This window comes from Halichoerus grypus, chromosome 4 (assembly GCF_964656455.1).
Source record: "Halichoerus grypus chromosome 4, mHalGry1.hap1.1, whole genome shotgun sequence".
Lineage (NCBI taxonomy): Eukaryota > Metazoa > Chordata > Mammalia > Carnivora > Phocidae > Halichoerus > Halichoerus grypus.
The window spans coordinates 165598465-165620310 of NC_135715.1; the positions used below are offsets into that span (position 1 = coordinate 165598465).

Here is a 21846-nt window from a genome sequence, read left to right on the forward strand (position 1 = left end):
CTACATAGGAAGTTAAGTGCAGAACTGGAGTACCTGCCTAAGTCCTGTGTAGCAGGAAAGCAGTGTGTTCTCGTCCTCCCATGCATGGGACTGACTCTGAGGTTCAAAATGGTGATTTTGTCTAGACACATATTACGCATCTTATTTAGGAAAGTGCTTCTGTATCGCACAAAGTATTTCATGCTCCCACACCACAGAGCATTAGAGCTGAAAGGGACCTTAAGTCAGTCTGTTTGACGGATATGGAAAATGAGGCCCAGTAAGGTAAAGGGACACTCTCAAGGTCACAGAGCTAGTCAGTGGCAGAGTTAGAACCAGAACCCGGGTTGTTCTGATTTTCCAGCCAATGAGTTTTGCACTGCACACTTCCTTGGTTAGCCCAGACAGAAACTCACCACAGAGCACCAGGAAGATGAGCCTCAAGACCAAAACCAACTCCCACCAGCCACTTCTCCTGGCTCAAATCCAATCACCCATTTCTCCCGGACTGCACTCCTACTCTGCTGCTTATACTTTCAGAGTTTTCCCTAATTCAGCTGTACTGTGCAAGCAGTATGCAAAACCGTTCAGGCGACATAGCCAGGACTCATTTAAAAACCACCAATGACAGTAATTGCTCCTAGGATGCTAACACCAAGAAGAAACACCAGCCCTAAGCTTGTACCTCAAAGCACAGAACAAAGACCAGTTTCAAGGAAAATGCCAATCTCACTCTTTTCTCTATAAACGCCACTCTTCCAAATAATCCCATTGCTCCAAAGATCAATATGATTCCTGGGAATCACCACAGAAGTCTTGAGTAAAATATACAGTCCCCATCGGTTACCACTCGCCCTTCCCACACACATAGCAATGTAATCACTTTAGCAACTTCTCAGTAACAAGCTCATTAAAAAGCAATTCTGCCATCTCTCCATAAAGCACGCGCCAGAGAACAATGCAAAAGAGGAGATGCCAATTAATTATAGAATGATCACATCTAATGAACTCTGAAACCCTCCTGCTGTTGGTGACTTTGATGAAAAATCAGGGATGCTGGGAAAAGAGTGAATAGGGACACCCCGACTACCTTGTTTAACTGTGAGTTCTTTCAAATGTGCCTCCTCGGATTCCAGTGTTGCTCAAAACCGCAGAGCTACACTCGTAAAACAATGAAAAGTGTCAGGGAGGTGACAAGCGCGTGTACAGTGTACGGCTGTGAGTCACACTACCAGAGCCCCATTCAGACCTCCTTGGAACTGTGTGATTCTAGCCTGTGGTTGGCCTTGCCTCCGAAAGGATCGCACAGCCAGCGAGAGACAAGCCCACGGCCTGTGCCGAGGACATCCGCAGAGCTCAAGGTCACACGTGCGGCACTCTGCTGCCCCGCCCCGGCCCTCCCGTCTGGCTGCCACCTCCGAGTCAGCACGATGCCACTCCTGGGGACACGGGAGCCCTTCCCACCGCGAGCCTAAGGGAGGAAGGAGAAGAAGAAGAAACCACGTGCGGCCAACTTGTACCACTACCTGTGTGAGTCCTCTGGTGGGCCTTTAGGTGGGAGCTTTTTGTATAAACTTTCCGGCACCCGTTAAACTGACAGCGGTGAACCCTCTTCTTGTTTTCGGGGCATGCTTCGGCCCCCACCCCTCCTTGCTCACTGTCGCTCTGTCCGCTCTTAACTGTCCCAGCTGCCGCCACGGCCGCCGCTGCCGTGGCCACCCCTCCCACCTTGACCGAGCCGAGTGCAGCCTTCTTGGCCACCAGTTTCAACGTCACCGTGCCATCCACGGCTGAGAGAGTCTGTGAGGTTTTGACCAGATGGCGGCTGAGCTCAGGGGACGATGGGGGCGTTAATGAGGTCACTGCGTTGAGCTGGGCCTGGTTGACGGCTGTGTAGCTGTCTAGAGAAGAGCTGGTTGGCTGGAGGCTGAGGCAGGTCTCAGATAGCAACTTGTCCCGAGAGAGAAGAATGTCCACTGCCGAGCTCTTCTCGCAGATGGTGGCTTCCACAGGGAGCAGCAGCGGGTCCAAGCGCCGGAAGCTCTCCTCAATGCACGGGGGAGGAGAAGCATGGAGGAAACAGTCCAAGTCCTCACCGAAGGTCTCCGAGATCCTCCTAGGCTCCGTCTGTAGGTAGCGTTCCAATTCAAGGCATGTCTGCAGAGGGGAAGGAGGGAGGGAGAGAAACAGCCATCAGAGGCAAAGAACACCATGAGTCCACATGTCGACAGGCAGAGCAGGAAGAGACACACGGAATGGTTTTGTGGCTAGAATCTGAAATTCTCTTGGTGAAAGGTCTGACCCTGTTATTTAGTCCCTGAATACTTCTGAAGGGCTCATAAGGGTCACATCATGCAAGTTTAATGAAGTGAAACTAGAGGCCCAGAAGGGCTATCTCACACCATTAAGATCCCAGAGAACATTCCACATTAAAATGGTCTCCTGCCCCACAATCCAAGTCAGCAGGTGAGATGCTCCAAGCATTGCTAGGAGTTCCCATGTAAGCAAGAAGTAAATAGAATCAGACAAAGTTTTCATACCAAAACAAGACTTCCCATAGTCCGATTTCATTTTTCAAATAGACTTGAGCAAGTTGCAAAAATCAGTCAATTTTCTGACTTGCTCGGAAGAACAAACCATGCCCGCCAACTACGAGGTGACCTCAGCCACAATCAGCCAACAGCAAGCCCTGCCTTGGATTCCCTAACCAGCGGGAATGGATACTGTTCTGAAGAATGCCTCTCACAAAACCTTTGATATACAAGACAAAACTCCCCTTGTTTACAGCAAGTTATTCAAAATACAATTGCTACCTATTTTGTGGCAAGGGGCATAAGTCTGATTACAATGGTTTAGCATCTCTGTGTGATAAAAATAAGTTCAAACACAGCTATTTGACTTGCTAAAGATAGGACCCAATATATTTCAACATAAAGCTTTCACCTGGTAAAGAAATAGAGAAAAAGAATGGAAAAGTTCAGAGCTGCAACACATCTTCATCCATGGTGCTCTTTGTAACATGTTGGAAACACTCTTATGGCAAAAGTGGATATTTAAGTTTATACTCAAAAAGCTTTCCTCACTTAAGAATCCTACTTTTCCAGAATCTTGTGTAAAACCATGGTGCTAACTTGCACCATCAGCTCAATTTGCTCTGGCTTCTGGGCTTCAACAAAGAAACACTGATGGCAAATTTAAGATGAGACTAGCTCCTAATTCACTGCCTCCCTAGTAGAGCATTTTTCATTTCAACCAATGTTTGGATCCTAGGCTTTTATTCTGTTAAGAATATATTTTAATGATATACCTCATTGTGTTGTATCTGTTAAGGATTTTAGTTTGGTGACATTTCAAAAGATTGTTTTTGTTTCTCTTTCTTATCCCATTTATTCTCCCATAAATTTCTCTATTAGGAGATGCACTGTCGATGGGGTTTACATTTTCCCAGATACAGAATCATAGAACCATGGAGTTTCAGAGATGTTTGTCTAGATTTTATGTACATTGTGCTTCTCTAACATGTTCATATGTCAGCATTTTACCTGTTTTTCTTAGACTGCATGTGATAGCCATTCCATGCTCACTATTTTGACAAGGTTCTAGCTGCCTACCAGGGTTAGCACTTAACCTCTCTATCAGAATCCACCAACGGTCACTGCCTTTGGTATTCTCGGCCAGCCTGCCCTTCATGGCTGCCAAACCCCATCTGTATCCTTATGATACCAAGGGCCCAACTCCTCCTACCTTGCTTGTCTCACTCTACTCCTGCTCTCTGAATAACTCAAACGCTACCTGCAAAGTTTTCTTTCCTATTTGCCAAAGTATTCAACACCACCTTATATACCTGGACCTTCAAAATCTTTAAATTATTTATATTCTCCCACTGGTTATATATTTATTTGTCTTGTGTCTTCTGTTTATTTTTTGTTATTATTTTTATTGAGGTATAATTGACATACAACATTATATTCATTTCAGGCATACAACATGATTCCATATTTGTATACACTGCAAAAGGATCACCACAGTAAGTCTAGCTACCAGAAGATTGATTTTTAATCAGCCTTATGGTAAAACTCTACACTCATGAATAAGAAAACCAGATTTTTAACTATGAATCAACTTTTGGTTTCACTTTTGACTTTTAATAGCATAAACTAATGAATTATTCTAATCTTCATTCAACATTCATATCACATGTTTTTGTTCAACTACTGTGTTCACAGCAAGGTGCAAGGTTTTCTGTGTGTTGGAAGAAGATATTAATAGATCCATGTGATGTAGGTGCAGAATAAATAATTACAAGCTAAAAATGACATGAATTTACAAAGCAAAGTGATACCAAATAACATACAATAAAGTGTGTTGATAAGTTCTTAGGGGATGAGCGGAAAATGAAGTCTACACTCTATAATATGAAGGCATTCATCAAGGGAAGCTTATTGGGAAAGTCAGTTTTGATTCTATTTTATGTATTGATTAAATAATAGCTCTGGCTGAGTAGCTTCCCACCATTTTATGTTTGAAACCAACACTACCACCTTCTCAGGTCAGAAATTTACATTATCCTCAGTTGCCCCTTTCTGAATTCCTTGTCTCAAAAATTTTCCCTTTCCTTTTTCCATCTCATTGCTAGAAATTGTCATTTACTTCTCTCCGATATTGAAACCCTCAGGCTTAGCTCCAGTCACTTCACTTCTGAATTATGAGATCCTACTCCTAAAACCTCCCTTAAAGCTCCCCTTCCCTTCTAAAACTCTCACCTACCAAGCACAGTGCCTGGCACCCACCAGGTACATAATGTCTATCAAACAAAGACAAAATCAACTTTATACTACTACTTTGATTATTTTAACTCCTCCATTCCACAAAAGCCATTTCCTGACCCCTTATCCTGGATGATGCTGAGGCTAGCAATCTTAGAAATGACCACTAATACATGTCTTCTGGAACACAACTATAATCCTTCTTTAGCTTTGGCCCAAAGGGCAGAACCAGATCTTTGAAACACGGATATGTTTCAGATAAAAAACAGCTGAATCATAGGTTATAAGTTGTCCTTGAGGCAGTTCCCTGCCTCACACGCAAAGATTATTTCAAACCTAGTCACCGCTGTCTTTTGACAGAGTTTTTGTATGTCATGTCTTCTTATATACTTTCTAGCTCAAAGATTTGAAAGCCACTGAGAAATTGTTGTGATTGTTAGGAAGCTCAGGTCTCTTCATATTCAGAGTTCTGGGAAACAGAGAGATTCTAAACACATTTATATACTTTTCTGGGAAGGTTAAAAAATAACCTACCCAGTATGCCCTAGTTTAAATCCCAGGAGCACACAGGTCAGACTAATGATCTAAAGATAGAGACACATTTACTAAAATGCTGGACCACTTAAGAGCAGCTACCACTTGCAACCCTAATACAGGGCATTCTTATTCCATCTGAGAATTAGAGAGGCATGAGTACCCATCAGGATGCGCTGGATAGCCCTACGAAATCATTTTGGAATGGTTTTTGTCTTGAGAAATCCACTTCTTGTAGTATTCTACTTAGAGGAGAGATTTTGTGAATCAGAAACTCATCAGGAGTGCTGGCAATTAAAATGTCAAGAATGAAGAGAATTTTAATGTTAGATTATTTCTAAGCCAAAGAGAAAGCTTATCTCCAATGTTTTTCTTTAATGATTACAAGGACTCCCTTAAGAAATGCCTATGATGTTTAATTAAAATTTGAGGTATTTACTCATAGATATTAATACATACACACAGAGAAGTATATATAGAAATAAATGTGTATATGTGTCTATGAGTATACATATATTTCCTAGATCTGTCTTTAGGGAGAGTCTACAAGAAAGACACCCCAATAGCACTGAGCACACCTAGTATATAGATCGTGGTTTCTAAATATCATTATCCAATAAAGGGAAACCAAGGCACCTTGGAGAAATAGTTGATTCAAAGTCTGGGGCAAAGAAAATAAAAGATGAGTCTAGAATATCTTGTGGTACTAGAAGGTAAGAAGTGTTCATAAAGTGATAGAGCTATGTCAAAAAAACCTCACGGGCAATTTGAAGGAGCTTTTAATGACCAAATCTGGATAATATGAGCAACAGAAATGAATAGTGATGATGGATTTTAATACATGGAATAAAATTAATATCTATAAATCCATAGTGATATAAATAAATAGTTGAATCAATAAACAAATGGAGAAGATTAGCTTCTCCTTACAGTAAAATTATAATTAATAAGCATAGAAGGGATGATGGAAATAGAAAATCACCATTAGGCAAACAAAAAAGTAATAATGACATTGACAAGAATCACCAGTGGATGCTAAAATTAGTACATGAAAGTATAATGAAAAACAAGATATTTGCCTAGTCTCAAAGTATCCCTCTCAATAAGATATTAGTTAACTACAAAGACAAAAACAATAATTTTATAGTGGTGAAGCCTAGCATGCACCACTTTAAATATATGATCAAAGTTAGCAGTACCCATAATAAGACATACTAATATCATGTACCCTGGTATGAAGGCTGAAAAGGGCACAAAATTATTCTACACCAATCCTGCCCAAAATACATAACCTCAATGTAATCATGAGAAAACACCAGAACAATCCAAATGGAGAGCCATTCTACAAAATAACTGGCTAGTGTTCTTTAAAAATATCAAGATCATGGGGGTGCCTGGGTGGTGCAGTCAATTAAGCATCTCACTCTTGGTTTCAGCTCAAGTCGTGATCTCAGGGTCATGCGATCGAGCCCTGCGTTGGGCTCCATGCTCAGTGTGGAGTCTGCTTGAGATTCTCTCTCCTTCTCCCTCTGCCCCTCTACTTGTGCACTCTCTCTCTCTCTAAAAATAAATAAATCTTTTAAAAATATATCAAGATCAGGAAGAACAAAGGAGACTGAGAAGCTGTCCCACATCGGAAGAGACTAAGGAGATATGATAATTAAATGCAATGGATTTTGAAGAGAAAAAAGACATTGATGGGAAAAATAATTTAATTCAAATAAAGTGTACAGATTAGTTAATGGCACTGTATCAATATTAATTTCCTGGTTCTGATCATTGTACTATGGTCACGTAATGTTAGGGGAAACTGGGCAAAGTGTATACAGGAACTCTATCTACAATTTTTGCAACTTTTCTGTAAGTCCAAATAATTTTAAGAGAGAGAGAGAGAAGAAGAAAAACCATTAGCAAACTAGGAGTGTCTCCAGATTGTAGATTTGCATATAAAGTTCAAATATTTGTTTATCTACCAGAACCAGAGATTTACTCTGTCCCAATGACACTCTAGCCAGCAAACTCCAACTCAGAGTCCACAGATGTCAATTTAATTACATAAATTATGCCTTGCCAATACTTCACCTTGGACATATGAGGCTTCCCTCAACCTGACCTAACAATACAATTTAAGACGAGCCACTGGATCAACCTCCACCCCCTCATAAATCCATTACAGTTAGCAATGGGAAGGAAATGTGCCCAAGTGCAAAGTGATTTTCTTACTATTTATGGGGTACAAATGAGCTTTGTGAAGACTCTTCAACATTTCAACTTTGAAAAGTGTGGCTTCTTCTCCTAGTTACCTAAGAAATATCACCTGAAATTGGTTTTGAAATGATCATCCTGCAATCTTTTTTAATACTCTCTCCATTTTGTTCATATTACTTGTTGAAACATTCTTATTAAAGGTGATAATCTGGGATGCCTGGGTGGCTCAGTTGGTTAAGCGTTTGCCTTTGGCTCAGGTCATGATCCCAGAGTCCTGGGATCGAGTCCCACATTTGGCTCCTTGCTCAGCAGGGAGCCTGCTTCTCCCTCTGCCTGCTGCTCTCCCTTCTTGTGCTCTCTCTGTCTCCCTCTCTGACAAATAAATAAAATCTTTCTAAAAAAATAAAAAAAATTTAAAAAATAAAAGTGACAATCCAAGACCTAGTTAAAAAAGAAAAAAACTCAAACCTATTACTGCCATGCCTACTACTGCTGTGACAGGCTCCAGAGGCAGAAACTGACAGAGAACAGGATAACCCAAGTCTTGTAGCACAAATTAAGATCACCCAAATCTCCCCAATGTTGACAAGAGGTAGTTACTTTCATGGGATCAAGAAATACGTAAGAAATTTGGCCATATATGGGCATGATGATGCCAAGGTTACCAAACGGTTTTCATTAAACCTGTCCTTCTCTCTTCATAAATTAGATGAAATTTGCCATTCAGGACTGCAAACATCTCTAGTCACTTTTGCCATTTCCCCCACAACCCTCCCCTAAGGGTTTCCTTTACCCATTTTTCTGCTCTTTACTTTTCCTTGTGTTCGTATGCTTCACATAATCTTTCATCTTCCCTCCCACTAATCATTGTTTCATTCAGAGTTCAACATAAAGTCTATCTGCTTCAGGAAGCTTGGTCTAGAAAAAAAATGGAGTTAAGAAAATATACTGACTGCTAAGTGTTGAAAGACACACCTCCTCAATCCTGGACAATTAAACAGTATCTCCAAAATGAATCTATGAATCCATAGATTGGTGGTATGCCTGGTTTATTAAGATTATAATCTCCTTGTGGTTTTAGTTGCATTTTCCTAGTGACTAGTGATGTTGAGCATCTTTTCATGTACCTGTTCACCTATTCAGGTCCTTTGCCCATTTTTTAACTGGGTCATTTGTTTCCTTGCTATTGAGTTATAGAAGTTCTTTATGTATCTGGGGTATTAACTCCTTATCAGATACATGGTTTGCAAATATATTTTCCCCACTCCGCCAGTTTTCTCTTCACTTTGTTGATGGTTTCTCTTGCTTTTTAGTTTGATGTAGTCCCAGTTGTTTATTTTTAATTTTGTTGTTTCTGCTTTAGGTGTCCTATCCAAAAAAATCACTACCAAGACCCATGTCAAGGAGTTTTATTCCTATGTTTCCTTCTAGAATGGCCATCATCAAAAAGACAAGAGATAACAAATGCTGGCATGGATGCAGAGAAAAGGGAACCCTTGTGCACTGTTGGTGGATTGTAAATTGGTACAGCCACTATAAAAAAACAGTATGGAGGAGCCTCAAAAAATTAAAAATAGAACTACCATATGATCCAACAATTCCATTTCTGGGAATATATCCAAAGGAAACAAAAACACTAAGTCAAAAAGATATCTGCACCCCCATGTTCATAGCAGCATTATTTACAATAGCTGAGATATGGAAACAACCTAAGTATCCATTACTGGATGAATGGATAAAGAAGTTGTAGAATATATATACAATGGAATATTATTTAGCCATTAAAAAACAAGGAAATCCTACCATTTGTGACAACATGGGTGGACCATGAAAGAATTATGCTTAGTGAAATAAGTCAGAGGAAGAAATATACTGTATGATCTCACTTATATGTGGAATATAAAAACAAACAAAAACAAAAACAAAACTCATAGAAAAAGTGATCAAACTTGTTACCAGAGGTGGGGGAGGGGGTGCAGGGAGGGGATATTGGAAAAGGTGGTTAAAAGGTACAAACTTCCAGTTATAAGATACATAAGAACTAGGGATGTAATGTACAACATGATGACTACAGCTAACACTGCTGTGTGATAATAGAAAAGTTGTTAAGAGAGTACATCCTAAAGATTCTCATCATAAGGACTTTCTTTCCTTTTTTTTTCTTTCTTTTTATTTTATCTATATGAGAAGATGGATGTTGGGTGAACCTATTGTGGTAATCATTTCACAATATATGTAAGTCAAACCATCATGCTGTATGCCTTAAACTTACACAGTGATATATGCTAATTATTTCTCAATAAGAAGAAAAAATATAATAAATTAATTTTTAAAAATTACAATCTCCTTAAAAGCAATGATCATATTCCTTATGCCACATGGGTACTCAAACAATAAAAATAATCTTTTAGGACAAAACTTCTACCTCTATTATCTCAGATGGCAAAGATACCTCAGTGTTTAAAGTGGTGTAAAGTTTCAAGAGTTAGAACTTTCCGAAAGAATGAGCTACAATTGCTTCACAACCCCCATCCATAACCACCATCATAACTACATCCACGTTCAGTTGGGCACACTCTAGTCCAGTCTCCACGATGCCATCCCTTTATAAACCAAGTGTTTAGAACATAAAAAGTTCTTGTTTTCATTTCTGTGTCTTTTAATTTGAACATAAGACAAAGCCATTGGTCCAATATTTTTGCCATCACTCATTACTGTGTCATTATGATGAATTACTTGGCGTCTTTAGATCCACGAATACTCAAGTTTGTGAATCAAAAACAATAAAGAGAAAAGAAACTGCATTTTGTGATTGATTTTTTTTCTGGAATAATACAGAGTCAATGAAATAAAATGCCACCTACTACTACCTATGTTTATAATCAATTATCAGTCATCTGTGGTCCCTTTAGCCAGCTACCCATAATCCCAATCATTCTACCTATTTCATTCACCTAAAAGATCCAAGAGTTAAAATGGTAAAGATATAAAGCAAATTGGGGAAAGAATATAAATGCAAAAATAAAAGGAAATACAGTTGTCCACATTATAGAAACTTGCACAGTCATGTTCTTCTGAGATCAGACCTAGACCTAATAAAGATGATGATGACAACAAAGATGACGGCTATGATGGTGATGATGATGATGCTTCTAGCAAGGAAGGGGTGAACTCTAGTTCTCAGAAAGGATGCTCACCCAGGTGACTGCACACGCAGGTGACTGCTCTTGGCTGCCCATGGGAGCTCCTTCCTGACACTTATTATGTGTGGTTGGTTTTGTCACATGCTATTAACCATGGTGCCACCGTCCCCAAAGAGCATGAAGTACAGAAACAGGGAGATGAATCCCTTACTTTTCTCCTGGGATTGGCCCAAAGCTTAATAATTTTTTTGTACTTTGAAATCTTCACATACATCCCAGAATGGAAATACAAAATGACACAAAACAAACTACTGATAGTAGGGAAATCTGAGCTTCCTTTTAAAAATGATCTAAAATACTCAATTTTTTTCTAACTCCTTATTAGATATGTGTATCACACACTTTTTAGCAAAATCTTTATTTCTCTGACTCCTGAAACCAACTCTGTAGGATTGCAAAGATTGGTATTTATGGGAATTTGGGGATTTTTTTTTCCCTTTAAAGATGATATGATGCAATGGCTCTGACACATTTCTACTCTTTTAAAATTAGGTCAGAGTTGAAAGATGGGAAAGGAAGCAGACAGCACGGTCAGAGAGTTCTGGTGCCATTTTTCTCAGGAATGAGAGGAGAGGTAAGAAGCACCAAGGTTATGATTAATAAGTTCAGTTAAGCCCATGGGAGAACCTCAGATACCAAATAGTTGAACTTTATTACCCACCTTCCTGGGTTTCAACATTTCAAAGTGGGTTTGAGGAGAAGAATATAATACTAACTCATGGCAGAGACTGTGTAGAGCCAGTGACAAGAATCAATTGTGTAAGACTCAAAAAATGATTCCTTTTAAACAAATACTCACTTGTTCTTGGCTTTCATTGCCAAGAAATATTAGGGTGGAAGATTAGGAGAGAATTTGTCTAGAAAATACAGGTACGTAATTATATAAGATAAGTGAGAACCTCTTCCTACATGTTTTAGCTATCAGACTAAAAAAAAAAAAAACCACCCCAAACCCACATCAATAGCACACCCCAGAGGTGCAACAGCATTACACATCACTGCCAGGACTGCTGAACTCCACAAAATAACCACGGGACTGTAAACGACGTCAGATCGCATTCCTTCCCTCTGTTTCTCACATCAACTGGTTGCTGGAGATGAAGCCAAATTAAATATTTCCCTCTCGTACTTTGTAAATTCTGAGAGACAATGCTGTGCAAATTAACTGAATTCTAAACAAACATGAAAGTTGGGAAATTTCTACCAAAACCTCTTCAGCATCTCTCCTCTCTGAACTATTTTTAACATTCAAAGAAAATATTTGTTTTTATATTTTTCCTTGGGGAGGCGGTGGAGGGGAGGAAGGAGAGAAGATGAAAGGCCTGGGAGTGGGTGCTGTCTTTGAAATAATCAGCCTCATATACCTCTTTCATCTTCCAAGGGTTCCTTACTTGCAGCGCATAAAAGAAATCCCCAAAACAACCCCAATCCAAATTAAATGTTAAGGTGAGTTCTACAGTCATGGAACCCTCGCAGAGCTGGGTCCCACGTCTCACGCTCTTTGAAGGAAGGCATTGGGGTGCCCCACACCTCCAACAACTTGGAAAAGCATTTCCTCCTTCAGAATATCTGTGATCCTCAAAATTAAGTGTCCTACAGGGACAGGATGGCCCGTGCCCTGAGATGGCTTCCTACCTTGGTTAAGGGTTGTTTCTCCAGATGTTACCTGTTACAGCATACCAATTCCAAGTCTGTCACACTGGCCTCTACCCACAATTGCTGCACCTACCCTCCATCAGCTCTTCTTAAGCTCGCTATTACTTGGCCACTGGACTAGAACTAAATTCAAACTTGTGAGTGGTCAAAAGACACCACTGCCCCTGTACAGCTGGATTACGTGAGATGCTTTGGTCTGCTATCACACCGAGCCTCTACTTGGTTTGACACACACTGGAGGAAACCCCATTTTTTACTTTATAGCTTGAAAATAAGTTTCATGAGATGCCCCTGCTTTGGTCATTACGCTTCCATGGACGAAATGAAATTCATGCCTTAAGAATCAATGAAAAAATCATCCTACACTGGAGCAAAGCCCTAGATGTGGGCTGCCAATGAGGTTTGAGAAAGAAAAATACAGAAGAGGCGCTCCTAAAGGAAAAACCCATCATCATACATGAGAGTGCCAACCAGTCCTTGCTCGGGAAGGGAGGCCCGCTATCCCCGCAAATCCTGAGAGCCCAAGGCCTTGGGAGAAGGCCTCCCCTCTGAGAAGTGATGGCTTCCCAGGAACAACAATGGCCCTGACAGTTTTTCAGCTTCACCATTAATTTTCCATAAAGAGCAGTTTTCTCGATGAGCGCTTGTGTCAGGCAGGGCCTGATGCTTCAGAAACCTGTAATTATTCTTGGCTCCCACCCCCCACAGCCTCTGCACCTGTGTCAGTTCAAGGCACCAGCTGGTCATGTCTTGCCTCCTGCCTCTTAAGGGGGGGGGGGGTAGGGGAGCCTTCATTGAAAACCCAAACTCACATTACTTGCCTCTTCTTCCAAAACGCAAAAACAAAACAAAAATTTTAAACTCACAATCTCATCCCTTCCCCCAACGGGTCTTGCCAAAGGAAACAAATAAACATTAATTGGCTAGAGAGCCTTCATTCAAACCAAAATTACTGAAAAACACAGTAACAGGGAAAGGTCTGACAAGGGGTTATTAATCCTGTTTTACAACCCACTCTTACTCAACCCCCACCCGCTCCGTTAACTTTGCACACATATGCACACACCCTCCCCAAACTCCCCGGGCCCCTTTGCACTGAGTGGCCAAGATGGGAACATGCCGAACCCATTACATCATCTCCCCTGCCTCTCCCAAATCACTCGCACAGGCTGACTCAGGCTACTGGGAGGTTTTTTTTTAAAGCAAAACTCATTTCATTGACTCCCTTCTGGAACATTGCTATATCCTTCTTCTCAGTTGGATTAATTAAATATACTTTCCCCCTAACCCCCATCCCCCATAAAAATATATATATGACTGCTTCTTTTACCCCAAAGCACAGTTGCACACATGGACAATGTACAGACGTGCGTGTGCGTGTACTCTCCCACACACACTCTTTCACACATACTCTTTCTCTCTCTCACACACACACACACACTGCAAGTGTGAATTTCCCCAAAACAACAGGTTCAAATCCCATGGGGGTCCTTGTGGCAGATGCAATTCAGTGGCTGGTGATCATGGAGGATATTTTCAAATCCAAGAGAGTTTTCAGGAACTTCCACCGTGGAATGGTAAAGATGATGTGGGAGCACTAGGAGGGGTATTTGCTCTACTCCCCAGACTGTGTAAAATGGCTGCCAAAAATATAATGAAACCAAGCCCTAAACCACTTTTCCTGTCATGGATGGTTGTACATTTATTTAATTTGAGGTACTTAGAATCAACTTCCCAAAATATTTAAGGTGACTGTGTAGGTGCCACTGTGATGCTCACCCCAGGTAAGGAAACAGAGCGTCCTGTGCACACAGAGAGGCAGAAGACAGGGGGTTAAGAGTGTTGGCCCTGGAGCCAGACTGCTTGGGTCCAGAATTAGGTGACACTACTTACTAGCTTGCATCGCTGTTGGGCACGTTACTTAAGCCCTCCGTGCCTCAGTTTCCTCACCTGCCATACAGGAGTGTGTGAGAGTCCCATCACTTGATATATGTCAAGTGCTTATAACAGCACCTGAAACCCACACTATGTCTGTTGTGGCTGTTACCTAGCTAGTGTTATTTCACTGCACTTTCAAGAAGACAGTAAATATAATCAAATGTAACAATGACATAGAAAGGGAAAATAAAAAATACCAAATAATTACCAAAGTAAAATAAACCTATTGCATATAACAGGGGACTCTGGCTGGATGACATGCCTCACTGAGGGTTCAGTTTTCTCTTCTCCCAGGCGAATGGGCTGGACTTCTAAGGAACCTACTAGTCTGGAGTTCTATGCTGCTGTGAAATCACAGTGGAAGAGTAGAGACCAAATGTGAGAATGACTCACTCAGCACAGGCTCAAAGGAACGAATGCGTGGCTCTGCTGCCCAGTCGCGTGGTGAGAGGAAGAAGGTTGGAGACTCTAGAAGAAGGTGGTCCTTGGCCAGGACACTGTGGAAACAATTCTCTGGTTCCCCATGGTATCAGCCTCACCAGCATCTAAACATAAACTTCACTAGAATGGAGGCTCCTCAGACACATGGACTAGACCCTGAATCACGGCCTGTCTCAAGCATTTATCGAATGAATGAATGAATGAATGAATGGAGCAACTTCCAAACAAGCCAGTCAAAAGTCAATAGTGATCATAATCCTGGGCAGGCAGGAGTACAAGAGTAAGATGAAAGCCAAAAATTCTTCCTTCTTAGAACAAAGAACATCAGAAACAATGTGTATGCATTTACTACCAACATTTCTTGTAGGATACATCAGTATTTTAAGATCTAGCTAAAGGTGATATTTACTTGTCTCCTCAGTGTTTTTCATTTGAGAAAAGAAATCTTTAAATGTTTACTGTCTGGGATACATCCAGTATTCTCAACTGAGAGGCACATTTAGGTTCATAAAAGGCTATAAGGCAACCCTGGGAATATGTACCTGGGTAGGAAGTAAGAACCATTTCCTCACCTAAGAGAGTGTCTCCCTCTCTTCTGCTACTTCCTTTTTTTCTCCTCTAACCTCCAGAAAACACCAGGAAGAGAAGCAATAAAGACAAGTAGATAAGATGCGATTTTCAACTCTCATTCTTTATTGATGAAAAGAACCTGACCTAGGAATCAGGTTCCATCCCCACTTTGCCCACACTGTCTCTACCCTCCCCACTAACTGAACTACTGAACCCGAACAGGGCGTTCACTTCCTTCTCCGCAAAGTGAGTGAACCATACTCTCACAGACCCCTTCCAGCTCAAACTACTTGCTGACAATCCTTCTGTGGCCTGCCATCACGCATACTTCCTTGCCGTGGCACATCGGCTCCTACAGGATCTGACCTTGTTCTCCTCATCTCTGACCCCTCTCCATTCACACAAACACACCAGGCTCATACCTTTCTCAGAGCTGCAGTGCCACTGTTCTTATACCCCAGATGCAGACTCCCCAGGTCACTGCATACCTGCTTCCTTTTAAATCTATTATGTTTGGGCTTAATTGTCACCTATTCGGTGTCCTTTCTTGATCTGCCTAGATAAAGTAGCCCAAACATCCCATTTGTTCTCCATCATACTACCTTGTTTTATTTGCTTTTTAGTATTTACCAAGTCCTGGAAAGATCCAAATTATCTGCATGTCTACTGTCTACCTTTCTCTATTGGGATGGAAGTTCCAAGAGAGTAGAGACTTAGTCTCATGTATCAGTGAATCTAATACAATACCTGGAAAAGACACCCAAAACATACCAGCTAAATGAATGAACAAATGAACCAACAAAGCCATTAATCAATCTTGGAATTCCAGGGAAGACTAGCTGGTCTACCCTAAATCTACCCTAAATGTCTACTTTATTAGGACTAAGGCTTCATCATCATTTCCCCTCCTCAGTTCAACTTTTAGCACTGAGAAGGCACTCGCTGATGTGCATTCATCAAACAGGAGTAAAATGGAGCCTCCTCTCAAGACAAAGAGGTCAGTCTTGGGTCCTTAAATCTGCCTATTTCAAACAGATGCCAAAAGGACATTTCTTCCCAGTAGTCTGGGTTGCATCGTGTGCTACGAGTGTTGCTCTCGCTCGGATGAACAAAACCCACCTCTCACCTGGCCTCCACACTAGGTGCTTATTAACTGGTGCCTTGAGGGAATAGATTAAAAGTAGAGGCTCAATCCACTTTATATCATGTATTCCCATTTCTATCACCTAAAAGGACCTCTGGCCACTGGTCTCCAAAGCTCATGAGGGTCACATCAGTTTTGTCCCCAACGTTGGCATCCTTACTATCATCAGTCCTTAAATGAAGAAGTTCATTCAAATCTAGCAGTCATCAAGAACTTGTGTTTTCTGTCACCCTAAATAGTGCCACATGCCACTTACATAGGTGAGGTCCCCAGAAATTCCTATTTGGGCTCATTCTGGTGACTTTCCCATAAATTCCTAAACACAGAAGGATTTCATTCCTCTCCATTCCCTTTAAGAATTTTACATAAAAAGATAGCTCTACTGAGAGGTGCTATTTATTTCAGGATCATTATTTCACAGATACAGAGCCCTCACTGAACCTGGAAGTGAGCCAAAATCCAATTAAGAGGGTATGGCGTTTGAACTAGGCAAGAGCTAAAGGTGAAAATGTTGAATATAGCTGTACAGGGTTTGTGTGTGTGCGCGCACGCGTGTGTCACTGACAATGAAATGTAGATTCTTTTTCATGTATTTCCGAATGCCTTTCTCTAAACCTATCGTTGTTCCCAGAGCCACAAAGCTGTTCCCTTTCTTATTCATTATGTTAGGCAATAGGAATCTTTCACATGCTGGCTGGACAAAGATGAGGGGGAAATGAAGAGAAGGTTTTCTATCATGGAAAGAAAAGTAAAATTGTGCTTGGCCCATTTTGGAGCCATATTACGATGCTGCAGATTTCAAATTAACAATTCAACCCACTTGACAGGGAAGAATCAAGTGCTGGGGCCCTGAAGTTTGGATTCCAGTAGCTCGGGTCCCTCGCTTAACCTCAGGTGGCTCAGCTGATATCGGATGACACGCACTTTCAGGCACACCAGATCCTCATTGAAGAAGAGACACTAATTTGAATCATCACTGCCATCCCCTCTCCCCTTTGTTCCTGTCTGAACCAATTTCCATACAGTTTCAAAGAAATCATCAGCCCATGCAAAGGGGAAATCCCAAAGGAACAAGAACTACATTAGCAGCATAAGGGGGAAAATCTAATTTCCAATCCGGTTGCTTTGTTGTTTCAACCTCTAAGGAAGGTTCTTACATATGCACAACATAAATTAAGTTTTAAAACACCACTGTGATTCAAAATTAATAAAAACTCTCATGGGGAAAAGGTAGTTTTTGGTACAAATCTCCTTACACAATGTGGGTCAACTCTACCCAGAGCTTGTGGGTGGTCTGTGTCTTTGAGGTCTCAATCATCCCAGCCAACAAAATATTTTTGGACAGCATATATTCATTGAAACCAATGGACTTGCTACTTAATAGATTATGGTAAATGAATTCTCAGTCAAGGCAGTACCCACATTAAGAATTCTTAAACTACCTTGTTGACAGAACTCACCGAAACATATTCTAAACACTGAGATGGTCCAAATTAAGGAGTCCTTTTTGGCATGACAGGCTATGCCAATACAATTTCCTAGTACCCTACTTGCTGGAATAAAACGCATGGCAAGACACCAGTGTGACTACATCATTAATTAACCTGAACCACATACCGGAACATTGCTGCTAATAAAACTCCCCTATAAAGAAAACATGTTTTTTCTACTGAGAATCCTGGAATGTGGGCCCCAGCAGAGCCACTGCCTTAATTAAGAAGATATTTTGATGTTGCTTCTCTATCTGCGATTGCCCTGAAATTTGGTCATATTTGGCTGGATCTTCAATAACTTGAGTTCTTGAATGTGCTTTTTGGAAAAAGAAAATGAAAATGACATCCACACTCTCAGGATGTGCAAACAACTATGTGAATGAAAGGATCGCTTTCGATAAGGTAGGGGTGCTTTATCTGTGCTGTTCTTAAAAACACAGTGAGCTCTCAACCCACGATCCACTGAATCAGAGATCTATAGAAACCTTCCATTTTCTCTAGAAAACAGGCTGACAGAATCAGGAACAGAGTCATAACTACAGCAGCCAGATGAAACAGGGACTTTTCCAATCCAATCCACATGAAATGATATATATATATATTTTACAGAGAATTCCTATATGAACAGCTTCTGAAAATGCTTATCAACATTGATCATGTAACCTCAGAGTCCCCCTGTGAGACCATCCAGGCAGCAAGGATTCAAATCCTCATCCTATTTATGGGGAGCCCAACCTAGTAAAGAAAACGGGGTTTTCCACAGTTCTGTAGCCATATTATCAATAAGGCCAGAAACAGAGCCAGAAGTTTCTTAGCTACTTTTTGGCTTTTTCTGGTCCAACTCTAAATCTTCTACCAGGACCTCAAAACATTCTAGAAATTCGACAAACTATCATCCCTCAGTAACCTTGAAGGACTAGGATTCCTGACAAAAGTTCAGGATCTTCCCAAACTGGAAACACAACACTTTATCACAATCTTTTCAACTACATATCTCTGTGTAATTTCTCCCAGTGAGACTGGAAGAAGAGACTTGGTTTTGACACCACCCTTTATTAAGAGATTCCTGAGGTTTCTCTGACTGCTTCATATCTTGCTTGGATTGTTAAAAGTAAATAGGATTTCAGTCATTCCAACCTGTCCATATCAAGTGTCATTGTTGAGAAAGAAAGAAATGAAACTAGTCTCATTTTTTTTGAGATCCGAATTGAGAAAACATCATAATTGTTTACTGAGGACCTAATTTTATTTGTTTATTGGATAATGTCAAATAAATGAAAACTAGAAGTCATACATTTTTTAAAGGGGAATTTGAACCTGCTATCCAACATTAAAAAAAAAAAATTTCCTAATTGTAATAAATATAAAAATACAAATTTAGGTAAACCAGATTCAACATTTGTCCCACCCAGTGCCCTTCAGAATAGTGATTCTTGGCCCATTTTCAACACCAGTATTATCAATCACTCTTCTCTTTTGTTCAAGAGTCAAATAGAAAATGCAGCTTTATAAAGACATGGAAGGAATAGAAGCAGCAAGAAGAAGAGGGGAAAAAATAGCAGCAATGGAAAAGAGATGAACAGCAAGCATCTCATTCCTGTGTAAAAATCCTGGATGCCAATAGCTCTTATCAGGTTACACACCTCTAACCAAGGGAATCCATCAAACTTTGGGCAGCAGATCAGCTCAAGGGCAAAACTGACACTTGGCCCTGTTCCTTACATGAAATCTAAACATTAATTTTAAAGTGGTTTTGTTTATAATCATCTGGTAGCAACAAACCAGAAAAGAAGATGGTCAGTGGGTGAAGAACATTATTGTGATTCAGAAATGTGTGGTGGTAGAAGACCATCTTTGTTAAAAAATAAGGTTAATTAGTTTTATATTGGGTAAGGTTAATTAGTTTTATATTGGGATTCCATAGCTAATCAATATTGGATATCAAAATCCTTCAACTTCGGGATTTTTTATAGATATATAAGGTCAAAAGCAATGCAGTGTCATGGAGACGATATAGACCAAAGTCAAGAGGACTTTTACCAGCTCGTCCTCTGTAATTAGCTTTGGCCTTCCTCAAGACAGCTCCTCTTTGGTCTTTGGCTTCTCATGATCAAATCTTGCTTGCCTAAGGGAAGCAAGGCATGAGGAAGACGGGATATACTACTCTGATCTCTCTGTCCATTGGAATGCCATGTCTCAAGTATCTCAATTTCAGACTCTGGACTGCAGTTTCTGCCCAGTCTCCTAGATAAGGTCCCATGATACAAGGCCACATGGTTGTCCTTGAGGTGCTGAAGTAGAAAAGTGTTGTTTCTACAGATGCTTTACTCCAGAAGTTAACAATGCCCTTCCTGATAAATCTAGGTCAGGATTCACAAACTCAAATACCTATAGGGACCCAGAGGATCACATCCATTAGTAAAATAGTCAAGGAATATGACTGTAGGGACTGGTGGGCACTATGATGAACACTTCCCACAGTTTTCCATGCAATCCCTTATTTAAGGAGAAACCCAGCTTTCAGTAGTCTTCTGCTCAGCTACTCTTGCCCAGCACCACTCAGCCTAGAGACAAGAATCTTGTCACAAGAATGGAAATCTGCAGAGGCGGCACCATGAAATGTCATGCAGGAGACAGTAAGAACTATGACAAATCTCCAAGAGCCTAGAGGTCTGGCACCAAGTTTTAAACTTCCCTTGGGCTAAAGCACAATGTTTGGCATAATCAGCTGCTCAAATACTTCTTAAATGATTTTTTTTAAATCTTAATTAAGAGCCACTATTATCTCTCACTGCATGCTCTTCTCTGGAGTGACTGAATCAGACAGGTAGATTGTCCAATAGGATAATGACCAGGGAGAAAAAACTCTTCTAGGATAAGCAGGTTACACCCACTTGAACTTTGCTGGCCTTTCAAGGGGTACTACTCTATCTTGTATCTCTTTTAAATTAATTTAACAATTATTTACTGAGCTTCTACTTTATACCAGATGCTTTGCTAGAGACTTCAGGGAATTCCTAGGGTTCAATATCTGTCTACAAGGTGCCCACGGAATAGTAGGGAAAGAGGGATAGAAATGCACACAATTAAAGATAACAAGGTATATGTGTGACTAATAAATAAAGTGAACAAAATGTTATGGCAACATAAAGAAGGAACAATTCACTCTCCTAGAGAGGTCAGTGAAGGCCATGCGAAGAAATCACATTTGAGCTAGACCTTGCAAAATGAGTGAGCTTTTGTCAAGTAGAGAAAGGGAGCAATGGCATTCTAGAAAGTGCATATGACATGAACAATAGTGCAGACACATAAAAGCACCCCTGTGTATTTGGAAAAGGATGAGCAGTCTAGGGGTTCTGATGCATGGGGTACATGTGATAGGGCAGCAAGAAATGCATCTCCAGGGCCTAGAAAATGCTAAATATTTCTGGCTGATAACGCTCTGGCCTCAGGATCTTCCCCCTCCCCCTCCACCCCCATTGGCTCTGGCCTCAGCCTTTATACTTACGAACAGCAGCGGCTGTTTCTCTAGATGCTCAGCAATAGTTCAGGGAAAGATTAAGAGCTCAAAAGACAACAGTGAGGCCCAGTGGTCATATCAATGTTGCCAAATAATATTCCTGAACCTAAATGTTCTAAACAATCATCTCAGGCATTTTCCTTTTCAGATTTATATTCCTAATTTAAAGCACACATATAACACTCCTTAAAATGAGAACAAAAGAAGACAAATAAATATTACGCCCACCCCAAACAAATCTTAGCTTAAAAAAAAAAGCTACTGAATCAAGCACAGATTTAAATTCAGCCCTGAGTATCCTGGTAGCCAAGGCAAAAAGATCAACAACGAGTTAAGAACTTCTCATCATCAAATAAATGAAACATCAGTTCCTCAGAGATCAGTTGATCTGTGC

General features: G+C 40.6%; 1 protein-coding gene across 7 annotated transcripts in view; it reads right to left on the reverse strand.

Moving 5' to 3' along the window:
• Positions 1 to 21846, reverse strand: part of KLF7 (KLF transcription factor 7) — a 91243-nt gene that overhangs the window by 45878 nt on the left and 23519 nt on the right. For 4 of the 7 annotated variants that reach the window (XR_013447332.1, XM_078071240.1, XM_078071239.1 and 1 more), the window contains one exon: positions 1503 to 2136. Coding sequence is in view for 6 of the 7 variants with exons in the window: in XM_078071240.1 (XP_077927366.1) it covers positions 1503 to 2136 (634 nt within the window). In the remaining variant the exon portion in view is untranslated. The remainder of the gene's footprint in view (positions 1 to 1502; positions 2137 to 21846) is intronic. The other 3 variants (XM_078071243.1, XM_078071241.1, XM_078071244.1) reach the window with 2 other exon arrangements.